General features: G+C 36.1%; 1 protein-coding gene across 1 annotated transcript in view; it reads right to left on the bottom strand.

Annotated features, from left to right (window-relative positions):
- Positions 1-1,279: 1,279 nt before the first annotated feature.
- Positions 1,280-26,085, bottom strand: part of LONRF1 (LON peptidase N-terminal domain and ring finger 1) — a 37,263-nt gene continuing 12,457 nt past the window's right edge. Inside the window, exons 3-12 of the mRNA XM_055334930.1 lie at positions 25,674-25,796; positions 16,376-16,525; positions 15,618-15,858; positions 15,422-15,518; positions 14,199-14,313; positions 11,120-11,241; positions 8,696-8,854; positions 8,427-8,589; positions 5,558-5,710; positions 1,280-3,248 (exon numbers count right to left, since the gene is read on the bottom strand). Of these exons, the coding sequence (XP_055190905.1) occupies positions 3,090-3,248; positions 5,558-5,710; positions 8,427-8,589; positions 8,696-8,854; positions 11,120-11,241; positions 14,199-14,313; positions 15,422-15,518; positions 15,618-15,858; positions 16,376-16,525; positions 25,674-25,796 (1,482 nt within the window). The 3' untranslated portion in view covers positions 1,280-3,089. The remainder of the gene's footprint in view (positions 3,249-5,557; positions 5,711-8,426; positions 8,590-8,695; positions 8,855-11,119; positions 11,242-14,198; positions 14,314-15,421; positions 15,519-15,617; positions 15,859-16,375; positions 16,526-25,673; positions 25,797-26,085) is intronic.

The following is a 26,085-nucleotide window of genomic DNA, read 5'->3' as shown; positions in this document are numbered from 1 at the left end:
TTTCTATTTCTGAATAAATAAATAAATCTTTAAAAAAAATTCATTGCATTCATTCTTTTATTTAGCTCACCTACTTATTTTTATGATTCATTCACTGATTCAACGAACTTCTATTGAATGTTTTTGCGGTACCAGGGATTGTCTAAAAACATTTCTTAGATTTCTAGATCATTTTTGAAATTAAAAAAAGATAATTTTTCTTTTTTGAATCCTCAAATCTAAAGATACTGATTTTGGTGTCTCATTTAGAGGTTTTCCTCAAATTTCTAGGGTTTGTCTATCTTTGTTGTTTGGAATAACAGTCACAGGCAGCCTGCTTCTGTTGATTGTGGAAGAACACTGGAACGCACTACCACATGAGGTAGATCAGTGGTTTGCCCTCTTAGTGTGGGGGCTTTCCATCCTACTGGGGATCTGTAGCTAATGTTTCATGGGTCTTCTCTTGGCCCAGTGTCCACATTCTGTGATTTGGCTAGAGAACAGCTGCTCTTGCTACCTGTTACTCAGTCCAAGTAGGGAAAAAGCCAAATGATCTACCTTTGTCAGGTATTATCTCCCCACAAAATTCTCTTGAGTTTTCCAAGACCCTCCCCTAGTTGCAATATAGTCTTCCTCTTCTGCAAAGCTGTGTTCAGTCTTCTCTATCAAGTCCTGTTCCCATAGCTCAGAAATTCCTCAAAAGCATTTGTCAATTGATGGATTTTTGGTTTCACAATGTCATTAGATTTCTTTCTTTCTTTTTTTTTTTCTGTCATTTTTGTTGGATTTGGGGAAGAAGGCAAAGTTATTGCTCTAACCGTCTTTATGCAGTCACTCTTTCTAATTGGCACTTATTTCAGTTGAGTGGTCAGCCTATTAAATCTGTCTAAACTGCTAGGCACCAATCATAATACTCATGAGTGGGTTTATGCATGATTGTTATCTCCTGTAAGTGCCATTAGCAAAACACAAGGAAAGTACTATGGAGTTCAGAGTTTTAGTTGAGCGAAGGTGTTAAGAGTCTTCTTTGACCAGGAAGATATATGGACATGTAGAGTCAGGTGTATTAAGAGCAGCAACTAGCTACTTTGACTTGAAATGTTGAACAGGGACTGAATTTAGTCACTTAGAATAATAAGGGTAAGAATCAGACTTTTTTTCCCTTTCTGGATAAATGGTATGTAGGATGTAGTAGGAAAATAGCTGTTCAGGGATCCATGAAAATCTACAGACAGAAAAATGGAACATTCATCACAAAATTAAGGTCAAATGATAAAACTCATGAGTTTCCATTAGTATGTATATGTACACAGCGATCATTTAATGCCCATTTGTGTGTCTGCACACACGTGTCACAGATGAAGATTCAGCACCAGGTAAATCCTACTTCCTTATCATATACAGTTCAAGAATTATAGGTTAACTTTGCATGTATATTACTACCCAGACACTACTTAACAGGCATTCAATAGTTTATTATAAGAAAGTTTAACACTCCAGGATTGTTGATAAAGTGCTTTTGGGGAATGGCCCACTCTAGATAAAATTCTCAATTAGCATAATCATGGAGGCAAAGGATGGTTCACTAGGCAGTCATTTCCGAATATATTTTATATAAAAATCTTCACTGTTAAATGATATGTTTGGAAAATGCTACCTGGGTAATTGGGTCCTGATGTTTAATCAAGGAGTCTCAAATGGGGGTAAGATGAAGAATTTGGTCTTTATCCTAAAGGGACATGGCTTTTTTAAATGCTGAAAAATCGTACTTTAAAGGATTGTTTTAGGGCCTAAGGCCATGTTAAGACACTGCATTGTTTGGTCAAAAAAATGACCCAAAAAATAGTTTGAAAAGTATAAGCTTATATCTCATGTTACAAAACAGTAAGCAAAACTAATCTCATCTTTATGACACTGACCTAAAATTTAAGAAAAAAATTATTATGAATTTAGCTTTTATTCAAAATTAAATAAGCAAAAGCAAAAGTTTAAGAAACTTTTACAAAGTACTTACATAAAAGAAAGTTAATAGGGACAGTCACAAGTTTGCAACAAATAATTACAAAAGTATCTAGGGCAGCATGAATATAAACCATGTCACAGCATGGTGATCTAATTGTGATATGAATAAGGCATAACTAACATTTGCACCAAGACCAGAATTAAAAAATAAAACATACTTTAAAAGCTTAGTTCTACATTAAGCTTCTTCTCTTCCCCCAGATCCTTAATGGATTTATACTATGTAATTTTTTTTAAACAAACACATCATGTCAAACTATAAATTATATAGATGGGCAGTTAATGTGGAAAGTCCCCTAAAATGTACAAACTAACTGGTACTGAATTGAGTTCTCCATTTACCTTTATGTACAATTAAATGTAAACCATAGTTTCACAGTTTTAAGTGTTTTATGAATAGATGCACAGTACCATGGCAGGTTTGCAATTGTTCCTGAAAACTGGCTCTAGGTCCTGCATCCAAAGCCTGTTGGCCACTAGGATGCAAGTATTTACATAAATAAGAAACTGTGTCATAGTCAATGGTCAAGACAGTTCAGCAAGAGCAGTACTTCCAACAAAGAGTGATACTCAATACCATAGTTTACATACTTGTGCAAATAGAAGCATTAGGACAGATTTATCTGAGGCAAATTCAACTCGCAAAAACTTGTATCACTACTGTTGTAAACTTGGGCAATAACCAACCCTCAGCAAGGTCTGCTCTCTATGGCTTTTTTTTTTTTTTAATTTTAAAGCCAGAGAAAATGCACACACGCGCGCGCACACACACACCCCACATACACACAGTTCTCATTTCGTTTTAGAATATGGTACATAGTGCAACTTCATCACAATGTAGAGGTTTGACACACATTCAGTGCGTGTTTTTCTGTGCAAGTTCTTAGTGGTCTTAAGTCCTAGTTGAAGGTATTCATTTGCAGAACCACATGATTCAGGTTGAAGGGAAAAAAAGGTTGAAGGTTGAAGGGAAAAAAAAAAAGGTTTCATTACATTTCTCAAACCAGCACTGGATGTGCAAAAGGCAGCAGACAATCTGGCCATCAACACAGCCAGATTAGGGTAACTTTAAAGGAAGATCCAAGCAGTTACTTAGATTGGTCTCTAGAAAAATAAGTCAGTATATGCTGTATCTTTGTCAATCGTTCTTTCAAAGACTTCATTGACAAAACTGACAGCTGGTATCGGGGATCTACAGGAAGAACTGCAAGAAGCCACCAACACCATGCGGGTCCATTAGGGGTTGCCTAAAAATAATCAACAGTTTACAGTATTAATAAAATACACATCTATGTAACCAACAAGCTACTCTTCATTGAGCACTTTACTATGTGTCGGCTCCTACCTCAAATTCTTTTAACAATCATGTAAGGAAGGTTATTATACCCATATAAACCAGGGAAACTGAACACCAGAAATGTATACTGCCTAAGACTGAAACCAGTCCTGACTCTATGGCCAGCACGCTTCCCTCTGCACCGCACCGCCTTAGAGCAGGGTCTCTCAACTTCAGGCCTGTGCCTTCTAGCATGTTCAGCAATATCTCTAGCCTCTATCCAATAAGATGCCAGTAGCAGCACCTCAGCTGTGACAGTGAAAAATATCTCCAGTTTCATGAGTGAAGTATTAAATGTGAAGAGACAAACATGAATTGAAGTAGCAAGAGAAAAAGTTGGTGAGCTGTCACTGCCAAATGTGCTACGGAGGCAAAACCATCCTAATTAAATATCAATTAAATTAAAAATGTCTTCAAAGAACTATGAAATTCTAGCCATGATATAAAAGGTTTCAGCCTCCAGTTTTGCTTGAAAAAATAAACATTGCCAGCAAAGAAGTCCTTCTGATGTTATAAGGGCTATATCTGATGGCTAACGAAAGAACTTGGAATTTATACAGAAGAATTTTTAAGCCACTTCTATTGCACACTGGATTGCTTCTTATTGAACCTGACACCTGGTTCAAAATGACAAAAACCGCTCCTGAGATCAATGTTGTATTCCTCCAGATTCTTTGAGAGTCAAACTTTTCAGGTCACTATCACTACCACCTCCTTCTTGCATTTCAGAGAGGTCAGAAACATTTCCCAGAATCCCCTCTCTGACAGTTCTTGGTTAGACATGGCAAAGGAGAGGCATACTTCTGTGAGATGTGGAAGTTGGAAGAGAAGAAACCATTGTTCTCCAGAGACTGTTGTAAAGTGTTGGCAGATCCGCAGAGCCTTCCTGAGAATACTTAAGAACCACCTGCTACAGTGTTACAGACTGCTGCTGATAGGTGTCTCCCTGGTATTCCTAAGAATTACAGAAACTTCTTCTGGAGGAGATGGTGCTTTACTGGTGTCAGGCTGAGAGATCTATGGTGGCAGCTCCCTGTCTCTCATCAGTGATGTCCCTGATCTTCACTCTTGCAGCTCTGCCAACAGCTGTGTCAACTCTACATCCTACAATAAACTTTTCATGCCTGGATTATACAGAGTGGCTGCTTTTGTTTTCATGACCAAATACTGATCTACAATAATAATACCAGAAAGCAAGGGCAGAGGACTGAATAATAAAAGGGGAAGGTGGTGAAAGTAATGTTGAGTTTTTACCTTTAAAATTTACTTGCTCAATTTTATGATCAAAGGCTATCTCTATCAAGTTTACTCAGATTCTAGCAGCCTGGATAAAAAACAAATGTGTGGCAACTAGTCTGTAAGACACACAATGAGTACCCATTCGGAGATGGTCTGATGTTAGTTCAGGTCCAGGTGAAGGATTCAACTGGGAATCAGACAGACTTGGACCATCCTTTGAAAACTAGGATGAGAAGCAGTGTCCATCACAATGGGATCTATTCTCTCTCCCTCTTCATATATTTATTTATAGCCAATATATTATGAAATCTGCTAACATAACCATGTTATTCAATTCAAAAGGCTTAGGCCTAAAAGTTGGTGTTTGGATGGGTCTATCATCAGACTTTTCAGAATGGGGATACTTCTTCTTGTGCATTTTATGGTACCTACTGCACACGTTTGCTTGCACAGAAAGTGCCTCAGTACTTGAGCAAGACCATCAGAACAATGGTTTCATGAGGAGTGAAGTATGAAATATGAAGAGACACAAATGAATTGAAGTAGCAAGGAAAAAAGTTGGAGATGAAAGAAAACTTCTAGAAAGTATATAAAATGATGCATCTCCCAACTGTCAAAGAAGCTGACTGGCTCCCAGGCCAACTAGGTCTCTTAATCACGATTTACTAGGTGGTACTATTTTACCAGAACGTTCCACTATTAATTCCTTATCCCTCCTTCAAGCAAATCCTCGGGTAAGGGCTTCTTCCTTCTATGCAATGACGGCTACAGCTACCTCAGCTGACAATTCTGTCCATCCCCTTCCTAGACAAACTGTAGTGGGCACCACTGATCTGGAGACTATGGTCATGATTTTAAAGACAGCAGGGACAAAGGGAATGCTGTGCCAAAGGGGAAAAAAAACTTAAAAATCCACTAATTTGAGTTTATTTAAAAAAAAAAAAAGTGAGACTTTTGGAAACAATATCAAAGCCCTCATACCTGAAGGTTTTCCTCCCTCCCAGGCATTGAGCCAAAGTGTTGAAGAATTTGGCTTCGAAATCTGTCTCTTAAATTCTGAAACCAGCTGCAGGCTTGTGAGTATACCAAATCATGAAGCTGTCTGAGATTCTTGATCTCTTCTTCATTCTCAACCTAGAAGGTACAATAGTCAGTAAGACTTGTGTCTAGTCTTCCTACCCATTACCACTAGCCTTACAAAAATGAAAAAATAATTTAAAAATAGGCAATACCTATTGGATCAGAGTATTATGCAATACGTATTATGTACTTCTGCCTCGCACAGTGCCAATGGCCAGACTGAAACACCAGCTGAGCAACACCCCACCTTGGCGGTGGAGCAATGTAATACTGCAGAACCCTACCACCAGCCCCCAACTGAGAGCAGTACCACTGAGAGTGAATTCTTGGGTAAAGGTCTACATGAATTTGGAATTCCTTTTTGTCTTTATGGATTAATGGCTTTTGAAAACAGTGAACAAAAAAGAATATAGCTGCTACAATAAAAGGGAAAACGGGGGAAGTTTAACGCAGAGATAACATGGCAGAAAGCATTAACAGGATGGAGAATAAGCATAATTACACCTTTTAGCAGGGAACTGGGTCAAAACAACAAGAAACTAAAGCCAGTATATCAAAAGATAGAGAATAAATTATGCTACGATGAACTGCTTGCTGTTAAGGCCAAGGCTGTGGCTACTTCCTGAACCCCTCAGACTACTGGATCACTAAACTGCAAACACAAAATTGAATGCATCAGTCTTACAGCCTAAGATCCAAAAGGAGTAGCTTCACAGAGCACAGGAGAGAAAATGGAGCATTAACACATCCATCTTACATTGATTTCTTTAGCTCACACTTCTATACCACTTGCTACGTGCCAGGGAGTGCTCTATTTCACATACATTAACTCATCTGAACAAATACCAGCCCTGACTCAGCCTTTCATACTTCAAGAATGACTCACCATAAAAACAACAAAGGAACTCTGAAAACATTTTATTTTTGAAAGATTTGAAATGAAAAAACTAAAAAGCACTTGCTTTTTGCATAATGTGAATGTACTTAATGCCTCTGAACTGTAGACTTAAAAATGATTAAACTGGTAAATTATGTTAATAAAAAGGTAGAGAGAAGCCATACAGTTGAAGAATTCTGCTTTTGGAATGACTACACAAGATTCAGTCCCCTGCTACCCCACATTGGTCTTGATATAAGCTAGAAATAAACTTGTGACTTGTTAAAACTATTAAAAAAAAAAAAACTGTTACTTTGCACCCTTACAAAATTCAAGGAAACAAACCATGAGCTCTAGAAAACAAGGAATGACAAAAATGATAAGTGCCTGAGATGGAAAAAGGAGCTGGCTAAAAAGCAAGCCGAACTTTAAATCCTCATTAGAAGTCACAGAAAATAGAATTACTACACTAAGGAAAAAAAGAAAAGACTTTGCTATAAGAAACAAATTTGAGAAGCTCTTCCAGAAGAGACATTATATAGCTGAGGCATTAAGACCAGGAAAAATTATTAGACATTCCTAAGATTACAAAGACAACTGTTTCTAAACATCAAATCTATAATGCTTTCAATATGCTATTCTGTTGTCCCATATTTACATTTAGTCATATGACTGGCCATACACTCAAGGGATTTTGTCATCAAATCCAAATGTGAAGATGTAAGCTTACAAAAAGCTAAAATGAGGCATTACTTTTACGAAGAATATTGCCTTTAGCAAATGATTCTATTAACCAAGCATGCCTAAGGCACAGACAGTATCAATCATATCAAAATTTAAACTCACACAATCCGTTTGGCTCATTGCACAAAGAAAAGTGTCCCCATGGCATATTAATAATAAGATAGGATAGGCAGTATCAGACTAATCGAGTTTACCAGAGAGGCAATATGGCATAATGATAAAGCACAGCACTTAGGAGCCAGAGAGCTAGCTTTAAGTCATTTTCATTACTCTACCTATAGGATCTTAGGCAAAGTAACACTTTTTTGTTTTTTTACCTTCCCTCATCTGCTGAGTTTTGAAAATTCAATGAGCTAATGTTTACAGAAATGCCTAATGCCAATATTCAGTAAGCAAATAAAAGGAAAGGCCCAAATAAGTCAGTGAACAGCAAAAGCATAAGATCAATGGTTTTATAATGCCCTTCCAAAAGAAACTTGCCTTTAATTTGATATTGATAGCATCACAAATCCTTTTTCTGGTACTCAAACTAATCACAGATGGTGATTAGATACTGGAAATATCAAAAAGGCCACATTAACCCTGTCCAAGAAGATTATCACAATAAGCCTCCCTAGGTAAGCGGTCACCAACAAGTATGGTGATGGTATTTTCTCTGTGATGCCCTGGATTTTGAACACATCCTCCAACGTGTCTCTTTTATCATTAAGGTTATATCAGACACATATATAACAGTTTTTAAAGGATTTTATGTGTTTTCCTTTATATCACACTTAATTCTGATATTAGTTTTGATGATCAACTTTAATTAAAAAGGGCAGGGATTAGCAGCTCTCATAACTCAGACGGATTGAAAGTTCAATTAGCTGCTGCTGTTAAGTGCTCACAGTGTCCACCTACATTCCAGGCACCATGCTGGTTGAGGAGCTTGTAGAAATGAAGATGATCTACGTTCTGGATACCCAAGTTCTCCTGGAACTCTCAGTAAGAGCAAGATAAGAAAAAGGTAACTTGGAGCTAATTTGTATTAAGTATCTATCTTCTGATAGAAGAACCGTTTTATGTGCCTGGAAAAAGATCAGCCTGTATGCCTGTACAGTGCCTAGGGTAGAGTATACCAAGGTGGGCTAAAAAAGCATTTTTTAATACCTTAACATCTTCCAGATATTCAATGTCTGCAGTGCAATATCCATCTTTCATTCCTCTTTTTAAAACCCTAAACCGCTTTCCTCCAACTGTATCAACCACAGACCTTCCATCAGGTAAGAAATGTACATTCCTAATTTGTAACATACAACCATAATCTGCAAAACTAAAAGAAAAATTCTGATTAATAAAGTTCAAGCAACAAGCATGCAAGTTCTCAAAATTCAAAGCAAGTTCTAACATAAAAATATTCATGTACCAAAAAAGCATACCTATTTTGTGTATCACTGACACACATCCCAAACTGTTTAGTTCCAGTTTGTATACTTCTTCGAATCATCAATCTGTATCTTGGCTCAAATACATGAAGAGGGCAAGGCACAGTGGGGTAGGCCATAGTGCAAACAAATATTGGAACATTCTTGGTCAAGCTGAAAAAGAAAAAAGTTTCATTATCACACATCAGAACATAAAACAAAAATGAAGTTTGCAACACTGATAAATTAATATAAAAAGTCGGCAAAAATAAAAGTCATCTTATTTAGAGCTAAGAATTAGAATCAACATCTCCTTCATTAAGCTCACACAGATGCAATGCTAATACTAAGTCTGTGATCCTTTTATAAAAGTAAATCTGAATTTAAGATACCAGGTTATCATACAGAGCTAAATTATCTTTACAGATAAGTAGTGTTAGTATTATGTATTAAGAACCTGTTTAAAATATTTGTAACATAACAGTTAACCTTTTATCTATAAAATACTCTTACTTATAGATAAGAAAAAATGAACTCCCAAAGTAAAGAGCAAATTGTTAAGCTTCTTTGTAGGGCATTAAAGTATTTTCAAATGCACTGTCAAAAACAGATAACTTGGTAACTTTTTCTTCTGCTAATTAGAGAATATTTCTCACTGCCAGATTGCCAGGAAATAAGGATAAAGGCAACGCCCGGTTCTGGCAAGGGTATGGGGGAAAATCTGGCAATGCAGAGGGCAATTTGAAACAGAACCATGCTGAAGAAAAATTCGACTATGTGCGTCAAAAACTTTAAAAAGTTCGTATCTTTTGAACTCCTAGAAATAATCCTCCAAGGATGTTTACTGTAACACTGACATAACCATAAAATGAAATACCGTATTTTCATGAAAAGATATACACTTGTTGACTTGGGAAAAAATGAGATTATAGACCAATATGAATAAAATGATCCCATTTTTGTTTAAAGTGTATTTATAGATATTAAAATCTGGAAGGAGATGTGCCAAAATGCCCACAGTGATTCCTTCTGGGTTATAGATTATGGCCCCTCACCCTGCTCATTTATAATATTTTCTAGTTTTTCTTCAAAAAGACATAGTAAAAGTAGTATTTAATAACACAAGTGCTAGTTCCTCTTTTAAAAATGTGTATTCTACTATCACTGATCACTCTACACATCAACATAAGAACTGATAGAAAACCAAACAGTATACCTATTAGCAAAACTTTTTAAGTACCAGGGGATGAGCTATCCTTAAAAAAAAAAAAAAAAAAAAAGGCCTGTTAGTAAGCAGCAAGACTCTCTCAAGCAACTGGGCATCACGCTCAGCCCCCCTCACATTACTACTCCACCTATCATTTGCAGATTCCACCCTTCTGCAGAGTCTGTTTCTCAGATTTCAGAAGTAAATCTGCTTTCTTATATCCAGGCTTTTTGTAGTGTTGATCAAAAAGGTTCATAATCTTCCTATCAGAATATTTACTATCATAAGATCACAGTGAGTTCCATTGAAGACACATCAGTATCAGCTTCGGTCAAGAGAAGATTGGAAAGCATTCTACTGAAGGCCACTGGTCTCGTGAAAGACAGTTGGTGGACATGTATTAAGCTTGCAAGCACAATTTTTTCTTAGTAAGAAAAAATAATGGAGACAAAAAAAAAAAAAAAAACCCAGCATGTAAGATTTGCAATTCTGTCCTTTAGTGTGTCCAGTTAAAAGAAAGTGGGGGAAAGAAAAGAAATGAAATACCTACATAAGAAATTTAAAGAGATTCATGTAGCTGGAGCAAGAGGGAAAGACACGAAGGTTAAAGAAGGGAAGAAAAAGACAAGGAAGAAAGAATACAGAGCAGCAAAAGCAAGTCCAACCTACCCATCCCCACCTAGCCACTGGGTGCTCGCCCTTCAGAGTGGTCTGTACCATCTGTACCACTATTGCCCAAGTTACCTCCTGGCACTAAATCTACCAGTCAATAATCTTCACTAATTGAGAATTTGGCCCCTAAGTCACTCCTTCCGATTTCAGGCTCAGGCCTCAAGGGCCCACTTGCTTCCCAAGCTCTAACTGGCTGATGCACCTGCCAATCTGGGCCATTTCTCCTCAACCCTCCTCCTGCCCTGCCAGGTACCTGAGGCTTCCCTTCCCAGTTCCACTGCCTGATATCACTGCAGGAAATCCCTCCTCCTCCGCCTAAAAGCCTGCTAATGGGGTGAAGAGCTGAGTCAGCAACCCCCAGTGGAACATCTGGAAGTTACTAAAGAAACTTTTAAAAAAAACTTCTGTTGAGGAGAGTGGGGAGCTGACCAGTTATTTGTTTAAAATACGCCTTTGGCTAGACTGGGTTGAACTGCAGACAGGATCCAGTTTGCTGGGAGGAGGTCGCCTTACTGTGTCAAAGGGTGGGGATTACATTAACTTTATGAGAAGAAACTTACTGTGAGAGCTCAGCAGTTTCTTCATCATATATTTTTTTTCTCTCAGACAGCTCATCAGGCAGATACTTCACTATCAATTCTTCCAACAGCTGTGTGACACAGTACCTCCTATCTGCTAGATACTAAAAGACAATATTATTTACATTCCAGTACTTTTCCTATGGTATAAAACAGGCAAAACAGTTTAACTGAATAGAGTAAAGCCTTTATTACATATTTATACAGTCAATTCTGAATTAAGGGGTGGGGGGGGGGAACATGACAACGGATGGTGCTAAACAGGTCAACCTGTCCAGGCTGTGCTGAGACCAATAAAGGTACACGGTTGCAGTGGAAACCGTGCCGTATACAGAAGACCCTTGTCTTGCTGTGGCCACGAATCCTCTATCAGCAGCACTCAGGCCTGCCCTGCCCTCTCCCACACCAAAGGCCAACTTCTATCGGGCAGCTTCTGGGTACTTCAAACTAGCATTTTAACTAAGAAACAAAAATAAGCTAATAAAATAAAGGCAAGTGCCTTATTTAAGAAAAGCAAAACTATTCCCTTTCTTGTTCCCCATTTCAGTGGCAGAGTTTCCAGATAATTTTTCTTTCAGATTTTTGCTTCCCTCATCACCTACTATCAATCACTCAGACCCTCAGTGAGAGGTTGTGTCCCTCTCCATATAAAATGGTGCATTTGTACTGCTCCCTCAATACTCTGCAAAACTGCCACTCACACGTTTCTGTCATTCTCTAGTAACTGCTAAAAGCCATGCCTCTCTCCCTCCTGCTATGAGAAGCCTGCCTATCCCGCAAGGCCTGGCTACATCTTTACCTTTTTCGTGAAGTCTGCCTTAATTATCTTTCTGGCTCGCAAGAAGCCCATTTCTACCGCCTTTACCACATAAAAGGCAGTTACCACACCCTGCACCGTATTTATTACATGGACAAGGAGACATTATATTTCTGTAGATAAGTTTAAAAACTGCCTAAGGCCAGGGACCAGGTCAGAGGGTGTGTACAGAATTTTCGAACACAAAAATGACCAATATAAATTTCATAAAAGTAGTGAGGAATGACTCTAGGGAGACAATCACAAGATACAGAGAAGCCATACTTTTAAAATCTGCAGATGCAGCAAAACTAAGGGTTTGTCATTATCCAATGAAGAACAGGAGGAGGAGGGAATGTGGGAGGTTGGGAAACGGGTAACAGTAGTGGTTTTCAAACTTCAGCACGAATCAGGGCTTGTTAAAATGCAGATTGCTGAGCCCTAGCCCACAGAGTTTCTGATTTAGTGGCTGTGGAGTAGGGTCTGAGAATTTGTATTTCTAACAAGTTCCCAGGTGAAGGGGAACACATTTTGAAAACCATGGGGCTATATATTATATAATAATAATATATAATGTAATACTCTTATATTAAATTTGGGGAAATACCACCTTATATTACTGATAAGAAATTAAATCTGTACAATATTTCTGGGGAATGTAGGCAACCCAGTAATTGGTTTTAAGAGTCTTATGAATATATGGCTTTTGGTTAATAATTCACCTTCCAGAAATTTTATCTTAAGGAAATATAGTCAAAGACACAAAGCATAGTATATATATATAAAAAAGAACAAAACAACTTACAACAGGGAAATGTTAAATCAATGAACTATTATGTTGCTATAAAAATCCTATCTTTAGAATACATTCAAATGAAAAAATGAGCAAAAGAAAATGACAAGTAGGAAAAGAGTAAAACTATAGAGCATATCAATTTGTTTTTTAAGATAGCCTGTATAATAGGTAAAATCTAATATATATCTTTAAGACACACAATAAAGTTATTTTTAAACAGTGTGTTAATTGTATCTTTACATAATATGCTTATTGTTTTCCTTCAAACTCTAGACATTTTTAAAGGTGAGATCTCTCTACATTTAAAGCCACGTGTCTAATTATTAGAGAAAAAGTGTGATAAATGTGCTACAGAGTATCTAAAAACCTGGAAACACAAGAAAAACAGCATGATTGGAGTACTTCACCTGAAAACATTAAGTATATCAGCTGAAATGTAACTAGCAAACTCTTTAAGAATGAGTTTATCTTGTTTCTGGACAAAATTTGTATATGGTTTAATGTTTTACATACAAGTTTATTAGATATCAAATTAATAATACACATATGGCATATCTGTACAGAGCTGTTTTCTATATAGGAAATAAATATACACATTCATTTACAAAATGTCTTATCAACTTTTTATCTTTTTGAACAATCCTATCACCACAAGAAACAGGATCACTCTCCCTAATCAATGCCATCCTTGCAGTTGGAGCTCAGAATTATGATGCCTGGGCCTCACCTTATGGGGCGGGGGGGGGGGGGGGGGGGTTCATCACCCAAGCAGGATTGGTAGAATGTTGTCTTTCCATTGGTTACAGAAGGATATGCACCTGAGATCTAGCTATTTCCTTAACGCATGGGCTATACAAGGGCTATGGGAAGCTCTTCTGTCCATATACCACTCTTTAGAGCTGTGCTGCCCAAATGGTAGCCACAGTCACCTCTGCCTACTTAAATGAGAATTAAAATTTAGAATACAGTTCCTCAGTCACACTAGCCACATTTCAAGTGCTTAATTACTACATGAGACTAGTGGCTACCATGCGGACAGCATAGTATAGAGCATTTCCATCAAGGCAAAAAATTCTATTAGAGTTGGTCCAGATGTTAAAGGGGGCAGAAGTGGGGCCAAAATCTAGCCTATTACTGAGGAGGATGGAAGGCAGGGCAACTGGGTTTCCCCAATACTGTCATTAAAATTGAACCCATTCTAGACCAGGTACTTGATCATACCAGATCTTGTTAAAAAAAAAGTACATGGGGCTTGGCCTCCAGGACCACCCAACTTTCCCCTATGCTCTCTAAATTCTTCTTTCTCCAGCACTAGCATTTGGGTAATGAAACGTTATCCTTCCTGGTCACTTAGCATACATAAAGTAACTTATTCTGAACGTGGTAATCACTATTTCTATGGCCAAACAGAAATCAATGTTGCCAAGCTTAAGTAAGACCAATAAACAGATAAATATACAAATGTTTACCTCTTTTAAGCTTTCTTTGCAAAGAGGACAATATGGTGTATGATCTAAACAACGCTCAAGGCAATTCTTACAGAATGAGTGTCCACAAGGGGTTGTTACTGGCTCAAAAAACAACCTGAAACCAACCAAAATACATGTTAGTTTTCACGTTAAACTATACATTGGAAAAAGTGAATAAATAATGGACCTCTATTGGAGGAAGAAGGAGGATCTAGTGAGCAGGAGAGGAAGGAAGGGGCAGTGATAAATATAATAAGTACAATAAATGTAAAATACACAACAGATTTCAGAGATGTGAATAATATAAAATATATCATTAATCTTAGTTTTTGTATAGATTATTTTTTCGTCACTTTAAAATGACTTAATATGCTTATGAAAGCCTTATTATACAAAGTTAATTAAAACCTTACAGTTGAGTCTTAAATATTAGGCTTAATATCATATGTAATAAACAATACAGGAAAACTAGTTTTATTAACATTCTAATTCTTTCCTGAAACATGATACTTCTGAATTTCCTAGAAGTATTATTGTTAGATATATAGGTACTTCAGAAGTCATCTGGCCCACTGCCCTTTCCTTACAGATAAAGAAGCCTAGGCTCAGAGGTAGGGCATCTGCTTGGAATTCCGCTAATTCCTACCAGCCTGTGGCAGCACCAAGCCTCCTGACTCCATGCAGTGTTCCCTTGACCCCACCAAAACTCAAGTAAATGAAAAATGTTCTTTCAAAACGATTAGTCTTCTAGAATTACAAGCCTTCTGCATAATGGAAATATTTATCTAACTTTACTTTAAAAAGATTTTATAGTTGAGATATAAAAACAAGATAGAATCATATACATACAACAGGTGGTTAGAATATTTACCCAAATCTAAAACCAGAGATGTATCTAAATTTCACTAGTATGGGTAACTTCTTTAGTACTTTCCAATTTCCTAGACACTTTTTTATATTTAAGTCATGTGATTCTTATGACACCTGCAATGCAGGTTCTGCAAATACTGACCCCACTTTCTAACTAAGGTAAATCCAAATAGTGTTCAGAGATTTATTTGTCCAAAGTGTGCAAGTTAAGCCTAGAACTAAAATTCCTATCTTTGATTTAGTCCAGTAGTCTGTCACTTTACATTGCCTATTAGAGTAGATTACTTTTATCTATTATGTATTGTATCTGTTAATATAAAATATTCATAATTTGTAAAATGTTATATACTTACCTCATGCAGAGAGAACACTCAAAATCTGAGACATCTATTAATTCTTCTGGGATGTCACCAGAAGTTAATGAAAATGTACAGACTTCATTGCGAGTTTCTATTAAAACAAAGAGATAGGACTATCGTCTTTAGGGAAAAGTTTAAAGACCACTTTAAATAAATAAATGTGTCCTATAAGACTGTAGTGACTTTTTACCTCCTTGTTTTTTAAGCTTATTTCTTCCGTCTTCATCTACAATCACATCCTGGTCTAAAAGAGACAACTTTCTTTTCAGCAGAGCACCTTTTTCTTGAACAGAGAGTAAAGGTTCTGAGGACACTCTTTTTAAACAGTCCTCTCTGGCAGGCATTTCTGCTGAATTTATAGCCTGTGCTGACCAAGCCCGGTTTAAGCTTCCTCTGATAAGCTCTGATGTGACCTCTGGTACTTCTTCATTCTACAAAAATACAATAAACAAAGATAACTCTATTTCTTCCCTATCTTTTATTGCTTTCACCAAGAATCAAACTGAAATGAAATTCCAATGTTTCATAATCTTGATTTTAGGATTCACTTAAAAACACCAACTTTTAACTTTAAAACCTTGATAAATAAATGACTTTTATTTATAATCACATAGCCCTAAAAGTCAAATTGATACATGTTTATAATGAGGTTTACACAGGCTAATTTATTTGTTCCAACCCTGAGGAAACTAAAATACCATGTTCTACATTTTCCACAAGACTAAAAGTTTTCTGATATGCAGGGTGACCTAAATCTACAATTAATGAACAAATATTTTACATAAAAGTTTCGTGTAAAATAAAAAAGGCTTCAGACAAAATCTAATTAAGACCATGCTTAATAGATTAAAAGTGCCTCAATAGATTCTTAATACTTGAAATAAGAAAGTGAAAATTTTAGTCAAACAGATGCACTAAATCCATGAAAAATCTTTTCTCACCCCTTACCTGCTCTGGACTAAGCTCACTGGCAGAATGAGACTCTTCCATTACTGAAGGAAAACCAAAAGGCTTGTTTTTAATACATGGCAATGAACTCCAGGAAGAGTCCTTCAGGCCTTCTTTTAAGTTTTCAGGTGATAATAAATCACATAAAATCTGTAAGAGAAATATTACAAAAGTAATGGAAAAAATAAAGTATTTGCTTAGGGATAATTTAACATAAAGTTATCTGATATTTAAGAAATTTTAGAAAATTCGTAGCAGACATTGCTTTTAATGAGCAGAGGAGGAAGGGATTAAGTAATAAATAGAACTGCCAAATTCTCTGAAAGTCTTGTAAAACCAAGATGTGTCTTAATGGGGGTCAGATCACTTCACAGAAATAATTCAAAAGGAATTATCGGAGCAGCTAGATTACTAGCCTGAGAAGGTACCCAAAATAAAAACTGACTTTTTAATGAACGATTGCAAAAAGAAGAGACCTTAAGGGAAATAGAAAATATTTACGTCTGAACTTTAGTGAGTACTATTCTGTCAGATTGGTTCACAGTTCACCCCAAGGTGTACTGTAAGGCTGGACTCAGAGTGTTTAAGTGAACTAAAGAACTTATAATAACTCTAACTACAAAAGTCTTAAAATTCCATGTGTTTATACTGAATTTAGCTTCTCACAAGCACGGGCAGCTACCACTGCCCAGCTCTGGAATGGGAGCACACCATATGGCAGCTGTCCCATAATAGCTGGGAGTTAACCTGGAAGGCAGCTGTTGTATCAAAATTTCCAGGTGCTTTTATCAGGAATACATCTAAACTCTAAAAAAAAAAAAAAAAAAAGGTTAAGTTAGGGGAAGAGCCTGGCTAGAAGGAAATGAGAAAGGCTCAAATGTTTGTGATCGTCAAATATGCTGTATTAAATGAACAGCAGAACATTTCTTAAAGTCTAAATCTGGAAGTTTGGTTTTTCAGTTGTACTCAAACAAAAAATGAGATTACTCAGGACGCCTGGGTGGCTCAGTGGTTGAGCATCTGCCTTTGGCTCTGGGTGTGGTCTTGGGAGTCCTCTGATTGAATCCCACATCCGGCTCCCCTGAGGAGCCTGCTTCTCCCTCTGCCTATGTCTCTGCCTCTACCTCTCATGAATAAATAAATAAAACCTTAAAAAAAAATGAAATTACTCATAAATCACTACAATGCAAATAAAAGTGCATATCTGGTAGGAGCTCAAGCAATACCCCCTTTAATGAACAAACATTGTAGAATTTGTATGTTTTGGGACACTTGGGTGGCTCAGTGGTTGAGCGTCTGTCTTCAGCTCAGGTTGTGATCCCAGGTCCTGGGATGGAGTTCTGAAGCAGGCTCCCCGCTTCTCCCTCTGCTTACGTCTCTGCCTCTCTCTCTGTCTCTCCCATGAATAAATAAATGATCTTAAAAAAATAAAATTTGTATGTTTTTATGTCCCCTGGTTTTTTAAAAAAAGTATTAAACATTTATTTACCTATCCTAGAACCCAGCAACTCCACTAGGAATTGACCAAAGAGATATAAGCATATCCACAAAACAACTTGTACAAGAATGTTAGTTCATAGTAGCAACTGGTAACAATCCAAATGAAAATCACTACTAATACCATAAACTATGGTATGCTTCTACAATGGAATACTTAGTAAGCCATAAAAAAGAAAAAATATTGCTGATCACAAAACTATTATGTTCTGCAAAAAAAGCCAGACATGAGTACACACTGTGTAATTCCACTTGCATGAAATTCTAGAATAGGCAAAACTGCTCTATCATAGTATAAAAATCTAAACAGTAGTTGCCTCTGGGAGCAGGGATATAGGGGATTTGCTGGCATGACGGAAATATTCTACATCTTGACTGGGGTGCTGTTACATGGATAATTTCTCCAAACTCCTTGAACTATAAAATCCATGCATTTTATTATATGTTAAATATACCACAATTTACAAAAAGCATATCAGGAACAAATATTTCAAAGCATCAGTTATTTTGCATTCACCTTACCTAATTAAAGGTCAATTTTTAAATATTTACAGAAATATAAGGATATCTAGTAGCATGGAAAATACAAAATTATATGCCCTTAAAAAGTCTGCACTCTCCCCGGGGAGATACCACTAACAAACAGAAAACACACAATAGCAAACAGTGTATTAAATCCATGGGCTAGGATGTATATGCAAACAAGACTCACAGAGGGTTCACTGATGTTAGCTGTATTCGTGAGGCACTGGAGAGCTGACAAAATTTTCAAAATTCTCATACTTCAAAGTGCACGAGAATCTCCCTGGGTGCTTGTAAAACTATGCCCAAATTCCAGAGATTCTAACTCCAAAGGTCTGTGGTAAAGTCCAGGAATCGTTACACTTACCATGCACCCAAGGTGATTCTGACTACAATGTAAAAAATCCTATAAAGTGATAAATAAGATGGCATGTTCTGAAGATACTGAAAACATGAGTGCAATTATATCAGGGTAGATTTTCCAAAAGAATTTTTCAAAGATTCTAGTCTTTCTAGATGCTATGTGAATAAGTTTGACAAAAGTTGAATGCTACTCATGCTAGCATAGCAAAATCTCTGAGAATTTCTGAAGAAATCTGTTTAACTTGGTTGAACCCAATATTCCCCAGTCATTTGATCAGAGAACTACTTCCTTTTTTTTTTCTTTTATTTAAAACCTACTAACACACTGCAAAACAAACTCTGGAAAGTGATATATGGATTACTGAGTAAAGGCAGGTAGAATAAATTGAGGCAATACTATGGGCAACTATGAAAATAAGCAGAACTTAGGCTGGAAATTAAAAGCTAAAAGCAGACCAATAAAAATTCTTGAGTAGTGGTCCCAAAGTGAGAAGAGAATGGGCCAGAAAACTTATTTGGAGAGATAATGGCTGAATACTTCCTTAACCTGGAGAAGAGAACAAAATTTCCAGGTCCAAGAAGCACAGAGTTCCAAAGAAGATGAACACAAAGAGATCCACACCAAGACACATTACAATTGGAACACAAAAATTTAAAGAGAGAATCCTAAAAAACAGCAAAAGAAAAACCTTATTATATGAAAGGGAAACTCCACAGGCCATCAGATTTATCACCAGAAACTTTGCAGGTCAGAAGAGAGTGGCACAACATATTCAACGGGCTGAAAGGAAAAAACTTCCATCCAAGAATTCTCTACCAAGGCAAGGTTATTATTCAGAACTAAAAAAAAAGATTAGGAGTATTCCAGACAAACAAGGGCTAATGTGATCACCATTATACTGGCCCTACAAGGTAAGTTAAAGGGACTTCTCTAAACTGAAAAGAAGTGGCACTAATTAATAAGAAAACGTATCAAAGTAAAAATCTCAGTGGAAAACATGTATTAAAGGTAAGTAGATCAATCACTTATAAAGCAAATATGAATGTTAAAAGACAATAATTAAAACTACAATAATTAGTTAAGAGATGCATAAAATAAAGAGATGTATAAGGTGACATTAAAAAACTAAAAGATGAGGGGGGAGAAAAAAATGTAGTTTTGGAATGTGTTCAAATTACGTTGCTATCAACTCCAAACAGACCACTGCATACAAAGGAAGTTATATATGAATGTTATAGTGGCCACAATGCAAAAACTGATGGTAAAATATGCAAAAGAAAATGAGAAAAAAACCTAATCATAGGTTTTTTCACACTAAAGAAAGCCACTAAACTACAAGGTAAGAGAGAAAGAGAAGAATGGAAGAGAAGAAAGATGAAAATGGCCAAAAATAATTAACATGGCAATAAGTACATACCTATCAAGACTTACTCTAAATGCAAGCAGACTACACTCTCTAATCAAAGACACAGGGTGGCTGAATAGATAAGAAAACAAGATCCATCTATATGCTGCTTACTAGAGATTTCAGAAGTAAGGACACACACACTCTGAAAGTGAAGGATGGAAAAAAGATGCTCCAAGCAAATGGAAATGAAAAGCAAGCTGGTATAGCTATACTCATAGCCGACAAAATAGACTTTAAAACAAAGATTTCAATAATAGAAAAGGGCATTACAGTGATAAGATCCAACAAGAACACATTTTACAAACATATATATACCCAACATAGGAGCACCAAGATATATAAAGCAAATAAAATGGACCTAAAGGGAGGGACTGACAGTAATACAATAATAATGAAGGACTTTACTACCCCCTTTACATCAATGGATAGATCATCTTGGCAGAAAATAAGGAACCATTGGCCTTAAATGATACATTAGACCAGATGAACTTAACAAATATATACAGAACACTGCATCCAAATTGCATCCAAACATTTCAAGTATACATGGAACACTCTCCAGAATAGATCATGTTAGGCCACAAAACAAGCCTCAAATTAAAGAATACTGAAATCATATCAAGCATCTTCTCCCAACCACAATGGTATGAAACTAGTCATTACTTACAAGGAAAAAAAAACCCAAAATGTGGAGATTAAACATCATGCAACTGAATAACAAATGGTTCATCGAAGTTACCAAAGAAATTAAACAAAAAAAGCTAGAGAGAAATGAAAATAGAAGTACAATGTGCTAAAATCTTTGGGGTGCAGCAAAAGATGTTCTAACAGGTCTACTTCAAGAAACAAGAAAAATCTCAATCTAACTTTATACCTAAAGCAGCTAGGAAAAAAAAAAGGGGGGACAAAGCCCAAAGTCCTAGAAGACAGGAAATAATAAATCACAGCAGAAATAAATGAAATATAGACGAAAAGAGGGATGATCAAAAAAACTAAAAGTTGGTTCTTTGAACACATAAATAAAATCAACAAATGTCAAGACACCCAGACCAAAAAAAAAAGAAAAAAAGGGCTCTTGCATTCGAAATAGGAAATTTGGACAGACCAATTCCTAGCAATGAACTAAACCAGTAATTAAAAACATCCCAACAAACAAAAGTCCAGGAGCAGATGGCTTCATAAAGAAATTCTAACCAAACATTTAAATATCTAGAGTTAATATCTATTCTCAAACTATTCCAAAAACCCAAAGAAAGGACAGATTCCAAATTCATTCTATGAGGTCAGCATTACCCTGACATCAAAACCAGATGAAGATGATACCAAAAAAAAAAAAATGAAAACAAAGACCTCTAGGCCAGGCGAGTATCTCTGATGAACATAGATGCAAAAATCCCTAACAAAATACTAGCAAACTGGATCCAACAGCACATTAAAAAAATCATTAATCACAATCAAATGGAATTTATTCCTGGGATGCAAGGGTGGCTCAATATTCACAAATCAATCAATGTGATACATCAACAAGAGAAAGGATAAAAACCATATGATCATTTCAATAAAGGCAGAAAAAGCACTTGACAAGGTATAACATCCATTAATGATATTCAATGGGAAAAAAGACAGTCTCTTCAACAAATGGTGTTGAGAAAACTGGTCAGCTACATGCAAAAAAATGAAACTAGACCACTTTCTTACACTATACCCAAAATTAAATTCCAAATGGCTTAGAGACCCAAAATTAAATTCCAAATGGCTTAGAGACCTAAATGTAAGACCTAAAACCATAAAAATCCTAGAAGACAGAACAGTCAATGATTTCTTTGACATTGGTCATAGCAACATTTTTCTAGGTAGGTCTCCTAAGGAAAGGGAAACAAAAAGCAAAAATAAACTACTGGCACTACATCAAAATAAGAAGCTTCTGCACAGTAAAGGAAATCATCGACAAAACCAAAAGACAACATGCTGACTGGGAGAAGATATTTGCAAATAATATATTCAATAAGGGGTTGATATCCTATTTTGGATAGGATATATATCCTTTATATATATAGGATATATAAAGAACTTAACCAACTCCCCCCCCCCAATAACCCAATTAAAATGAGCACAGGACATATATAGATATTTCTTCAAAGAAGATATACAGATGGCCAACAGATAACATGAAAAGATGCTCAACATCACTAATCATCAGGGAAACGCAAATCAAAACCACGAGGTATCACCTCACACCTGTCAAATGGCTAAAATAAAAAACACAAGAAACAACAGGTGTTGGCCAGGATGTGGGGGACAAAAGGAACCCTTATTCACTATGCGTAGAAATGCAAACTGGTGCAGCCACTGTGGAAAACTTTGTGGAAGTCCCTTAAAAAACTAAAAACAGAAATACCATATGACCCAGTAATTCCACTACTGGGGATTTACACAAAGAACACAAAAACACTAATTCAAAAAGATATATGCACCTCTGTGTTTACTGCAACGTTATTAACAATAACTAAACTATGGAAGCAACAGATGAATGGATAAAGAAGATGTGTATGTACACAATGGAATACTACTTGGCCGTAAAAAAGAATGAAATCTTGCCATCTTCAACGACATGGACATATCTAGAGAATATAATGCTAAATGAAATGTTAGTCCAGAAAGACAAGTACCATATGGTTTTACTCATATGTGGAATGCAAGGAACAAAACAAATGAACAAAGAAAAAAAGAAACAAAAGCAGACAATGGGTGATTGACAGAGGATGTGGGTGGGGTTTACGATGAAATAGATGAAGGGATTAAAAATACACTTGGATCATGATGAGCACTGAAGAATGTATAGAACTGTTGAATCACTATAGTATACATGTAAAACTAATATAACACTATGTCAATTATACTAGGATAAAAAAAAGGTAAAAATCTGTCAGATAAAAAAGAGGGCTCTGATAAAATCAGAAATGAGATGTTATGACTGACATCACCAAAATATAAAGGAATATAAGACACTACTAAAGTTATATGCCAACAAGTTGAACCAAGAAGAAATGAATAAATTTGTAGAAACATACAATCCACCAAGACTGAATGGTGAAGAAACAAAAATTTTGAATAGATCATTTACTATTAAGAAGATTGAATCAGTAATCAAAAACCTCCAAATAAACAGAAGTCCAGGACAGATGGCTTACTGGTGAATTCTACCAAATATTCAAAGATTTAATATCTACCCTTCTCAACTCTTCCAAAAAAATTAAAGAAACACTGAAAATTTTGAGGCCAGCAGTCTGACAAGAAACCACAGGAAAAGAAAACTACAGACCATTATCAGTGACTACATTACTGCAAAAATCCTCAGCAAAATATTACCTAACTGAATTTCACAACACAGCAGAAGTTCATACAGGATGATCAAATGGGATTTATTCCAGTGACACTCATGGATTGGAAGAATACTATTAAAATGTCCATACTTCCCAAAGCAACCTACAGATTCAATGTAATCTCTATCAAAATCCTAATAGTACTTTTCCATAGAACTAGACTAAAGAATTCTAAAATTGTCTACAACAATCACAAAAGAATCCAAATAGCCAAAGCAATCTTGAGAAAAGAGAACAATGCTGGAGTGTGCTCCTTGATTTCAAACTATAGGACAAAGCTACAGTAATCAAAACAGTATGATAATGGCATAAAAATGCACACATGCATTAATGAACCAGATCTGAGAACCCAGAATTAAACCCATACATAAATGGACGATTAATTTACAACAAAGGAGCCAAGAACATACAATGGAAAAATGAGTCTCTTTAATAAATGGTGCTGGGGAAAGCTGGAGAGTCACATGCAAAAGAGTGAAACTAGACCAGTATCTTTCGCCATACACAAAACTCAAATGGATTAAAGACTTGAAGACCTGAAACCATAAAATTCTTAGAAGAAAATATACGGTTTCCTCAATCTGGGTTTTAGCAGTATTTTTGTGGATCTGATTCCAAAGGCAAGGAAAAGAGCAAAAATAAACAAATGGGATTGCATCAAACTAAAAAGCTTCTGCACAGCAAAAGAAATCATCATCAAAACAAAAAGGCAACCTATTAAATGGGAGGTTTTTGCAAATCATGTATCTGACAAGCGATTAATATCCAAGATATATATAGAACTCTTACAACTCAACAACAACAAAACCTAATTAAAAATGGGTAGAGATCTGAAAAGACATTTTTTCCAAAAAAGGTATACATATGGCCTACATAAAAGATGCTCAACATCACTAGTTTGGGAAATACAAACCAAAATCACAATGGGGTATCATCTCACAGTGGTTAGAATGGCTATCATCAAAAACACAAGAGATAACAAGGCTCTGAGGATGTGGAGAAAAGTGGATCCTGTGTACTGTTGTTGGTAAAGCCACTAATGGAAACAGGATGGTGATTCCTAAACAAATTAAGACTAGAACAATTATATCGTGCAGCTATCGTTCTGGATATTCATCTTTAGAATGCAAAAACACCGATTTGAAAAGACGTGTGCATTCCTATGTTCAGTGCAGCATTATTTACAAGAGCTGAGAAATGGAAACAGCCTAAATGTCCATCAATGGATGAATGAATAAAGATATGGTATACATATCCAATGGACAACCACTTAGTCTCCCCCACTAAAAAAATGGTATTTTGCTATTTGGGACAACATGAAGGGACTCTGAAGGTATTATGCTAAGTGAAATAAGTCAGATGGAGAAAGATAAATGTGGTATGACTTTACTTCATATATAGAATCTAAAACAAAAACAAAAAAAGAAATGAATAAACAAAACCAAACCAAAACAAACTCACGGATACGGAGAACAGATTGGTGGTTACCAAAGAGGAAGGGCATTGAGTAAAATGGGGGAAGGGTGATGGATGGTAAAGAGCCTTTTAGTGGTGATCTCTTACAATGTGGTACATGGAAACATATAGTGTTATGTATCTATTTTGTTTCAATTAAAAAAAAATTTTAGCAGGAATATCATGACAATTAAGGATGGTTAGTTTGGTTCCAATCAAACTAGTAGGAAACACCTAAATTTACCCAAAAATAATAAATTTAAATATCTGCTAATGAAATGTTTTGATTTCAGTAAAAACTCTATACATTAAGTATACAGACCTGAAAACTACTTGTCAAATTGATACTAAATCTGACTCACTGGACTCTTTATGTTCTCTCTTTTTTTTTTTAAGATTTTATTTATTTGAGAGAGAGAAAAAGCATGAGTTGGGGGAGGCAGGGTGGCAGAGAAAGAAGGAGAAGCAGACTCCCTGCTGAGCAGAGGGCCAGATGTGGGGCACAATCCCAGAACCCCAGGATCATGACCTTAGCTGAAGGCAGTTGCTTAACCGAATGAGCACCCAGGCGCCCCTGGATTCCTTATGTTCTTATCTCAAGTTTCTAATTAGCATTTTTAAAAAGACAACGTGTCTTAGACCTGCCTTCAACTATTATAAACCGATTACCTTTTCTACTTCTAGCTTTGCAGGTGCAAAATCCTCATCAAGGGCTAAGCACTGAAGAAATAGTTGTAAGGCATCACCTAAAAAACCAGCATCCTGGAGTACTTTTCCTTTCCTGAAGTAGACCTTCAATGGAAGCACATATATACAACTTTTACTGACAGAATTATTTTTGAAAAATCAGTATCAAGAAAAAAAAATATGGTTTGCTTGGAAATGTGCATTTTAAAATTCTCAATGACTCTGAGAAGCCCAAAGCATTTCAAAGGTACAGTTACACACGTCCCCCAGAGAAGTGCTTATGGAAAAATGACTTCAAAGCCAAATTCCTAATTATACCACTTCAGTAATCCAGAGGATTCTTTCTTTTTTTAATAGTTTTAAAATTGTCCATACAAGATCATTTTCCATCTTC

The sequence above is a fragment of the Nyctereutes procyonoides genome, unplaced genomic scaffold (assembly GCF_905146905.1).
Source record: "Nyctereutes procyonoides isolate TBG_1078 unplaced genomic scaffold, NYPRO_anot_genome, whole genome shotgun sequence".
In the NCBI taxonomy this organism is placed as follows: Eukaryota; Metazoa; Chordata; class Mammalia; order Carnivora; family Canidae; genus Nyctereutes; species Nyctereutes procyonoides.
This window is presented reverse-complemented; position numbering and strand designations above follow the sequence as displayed.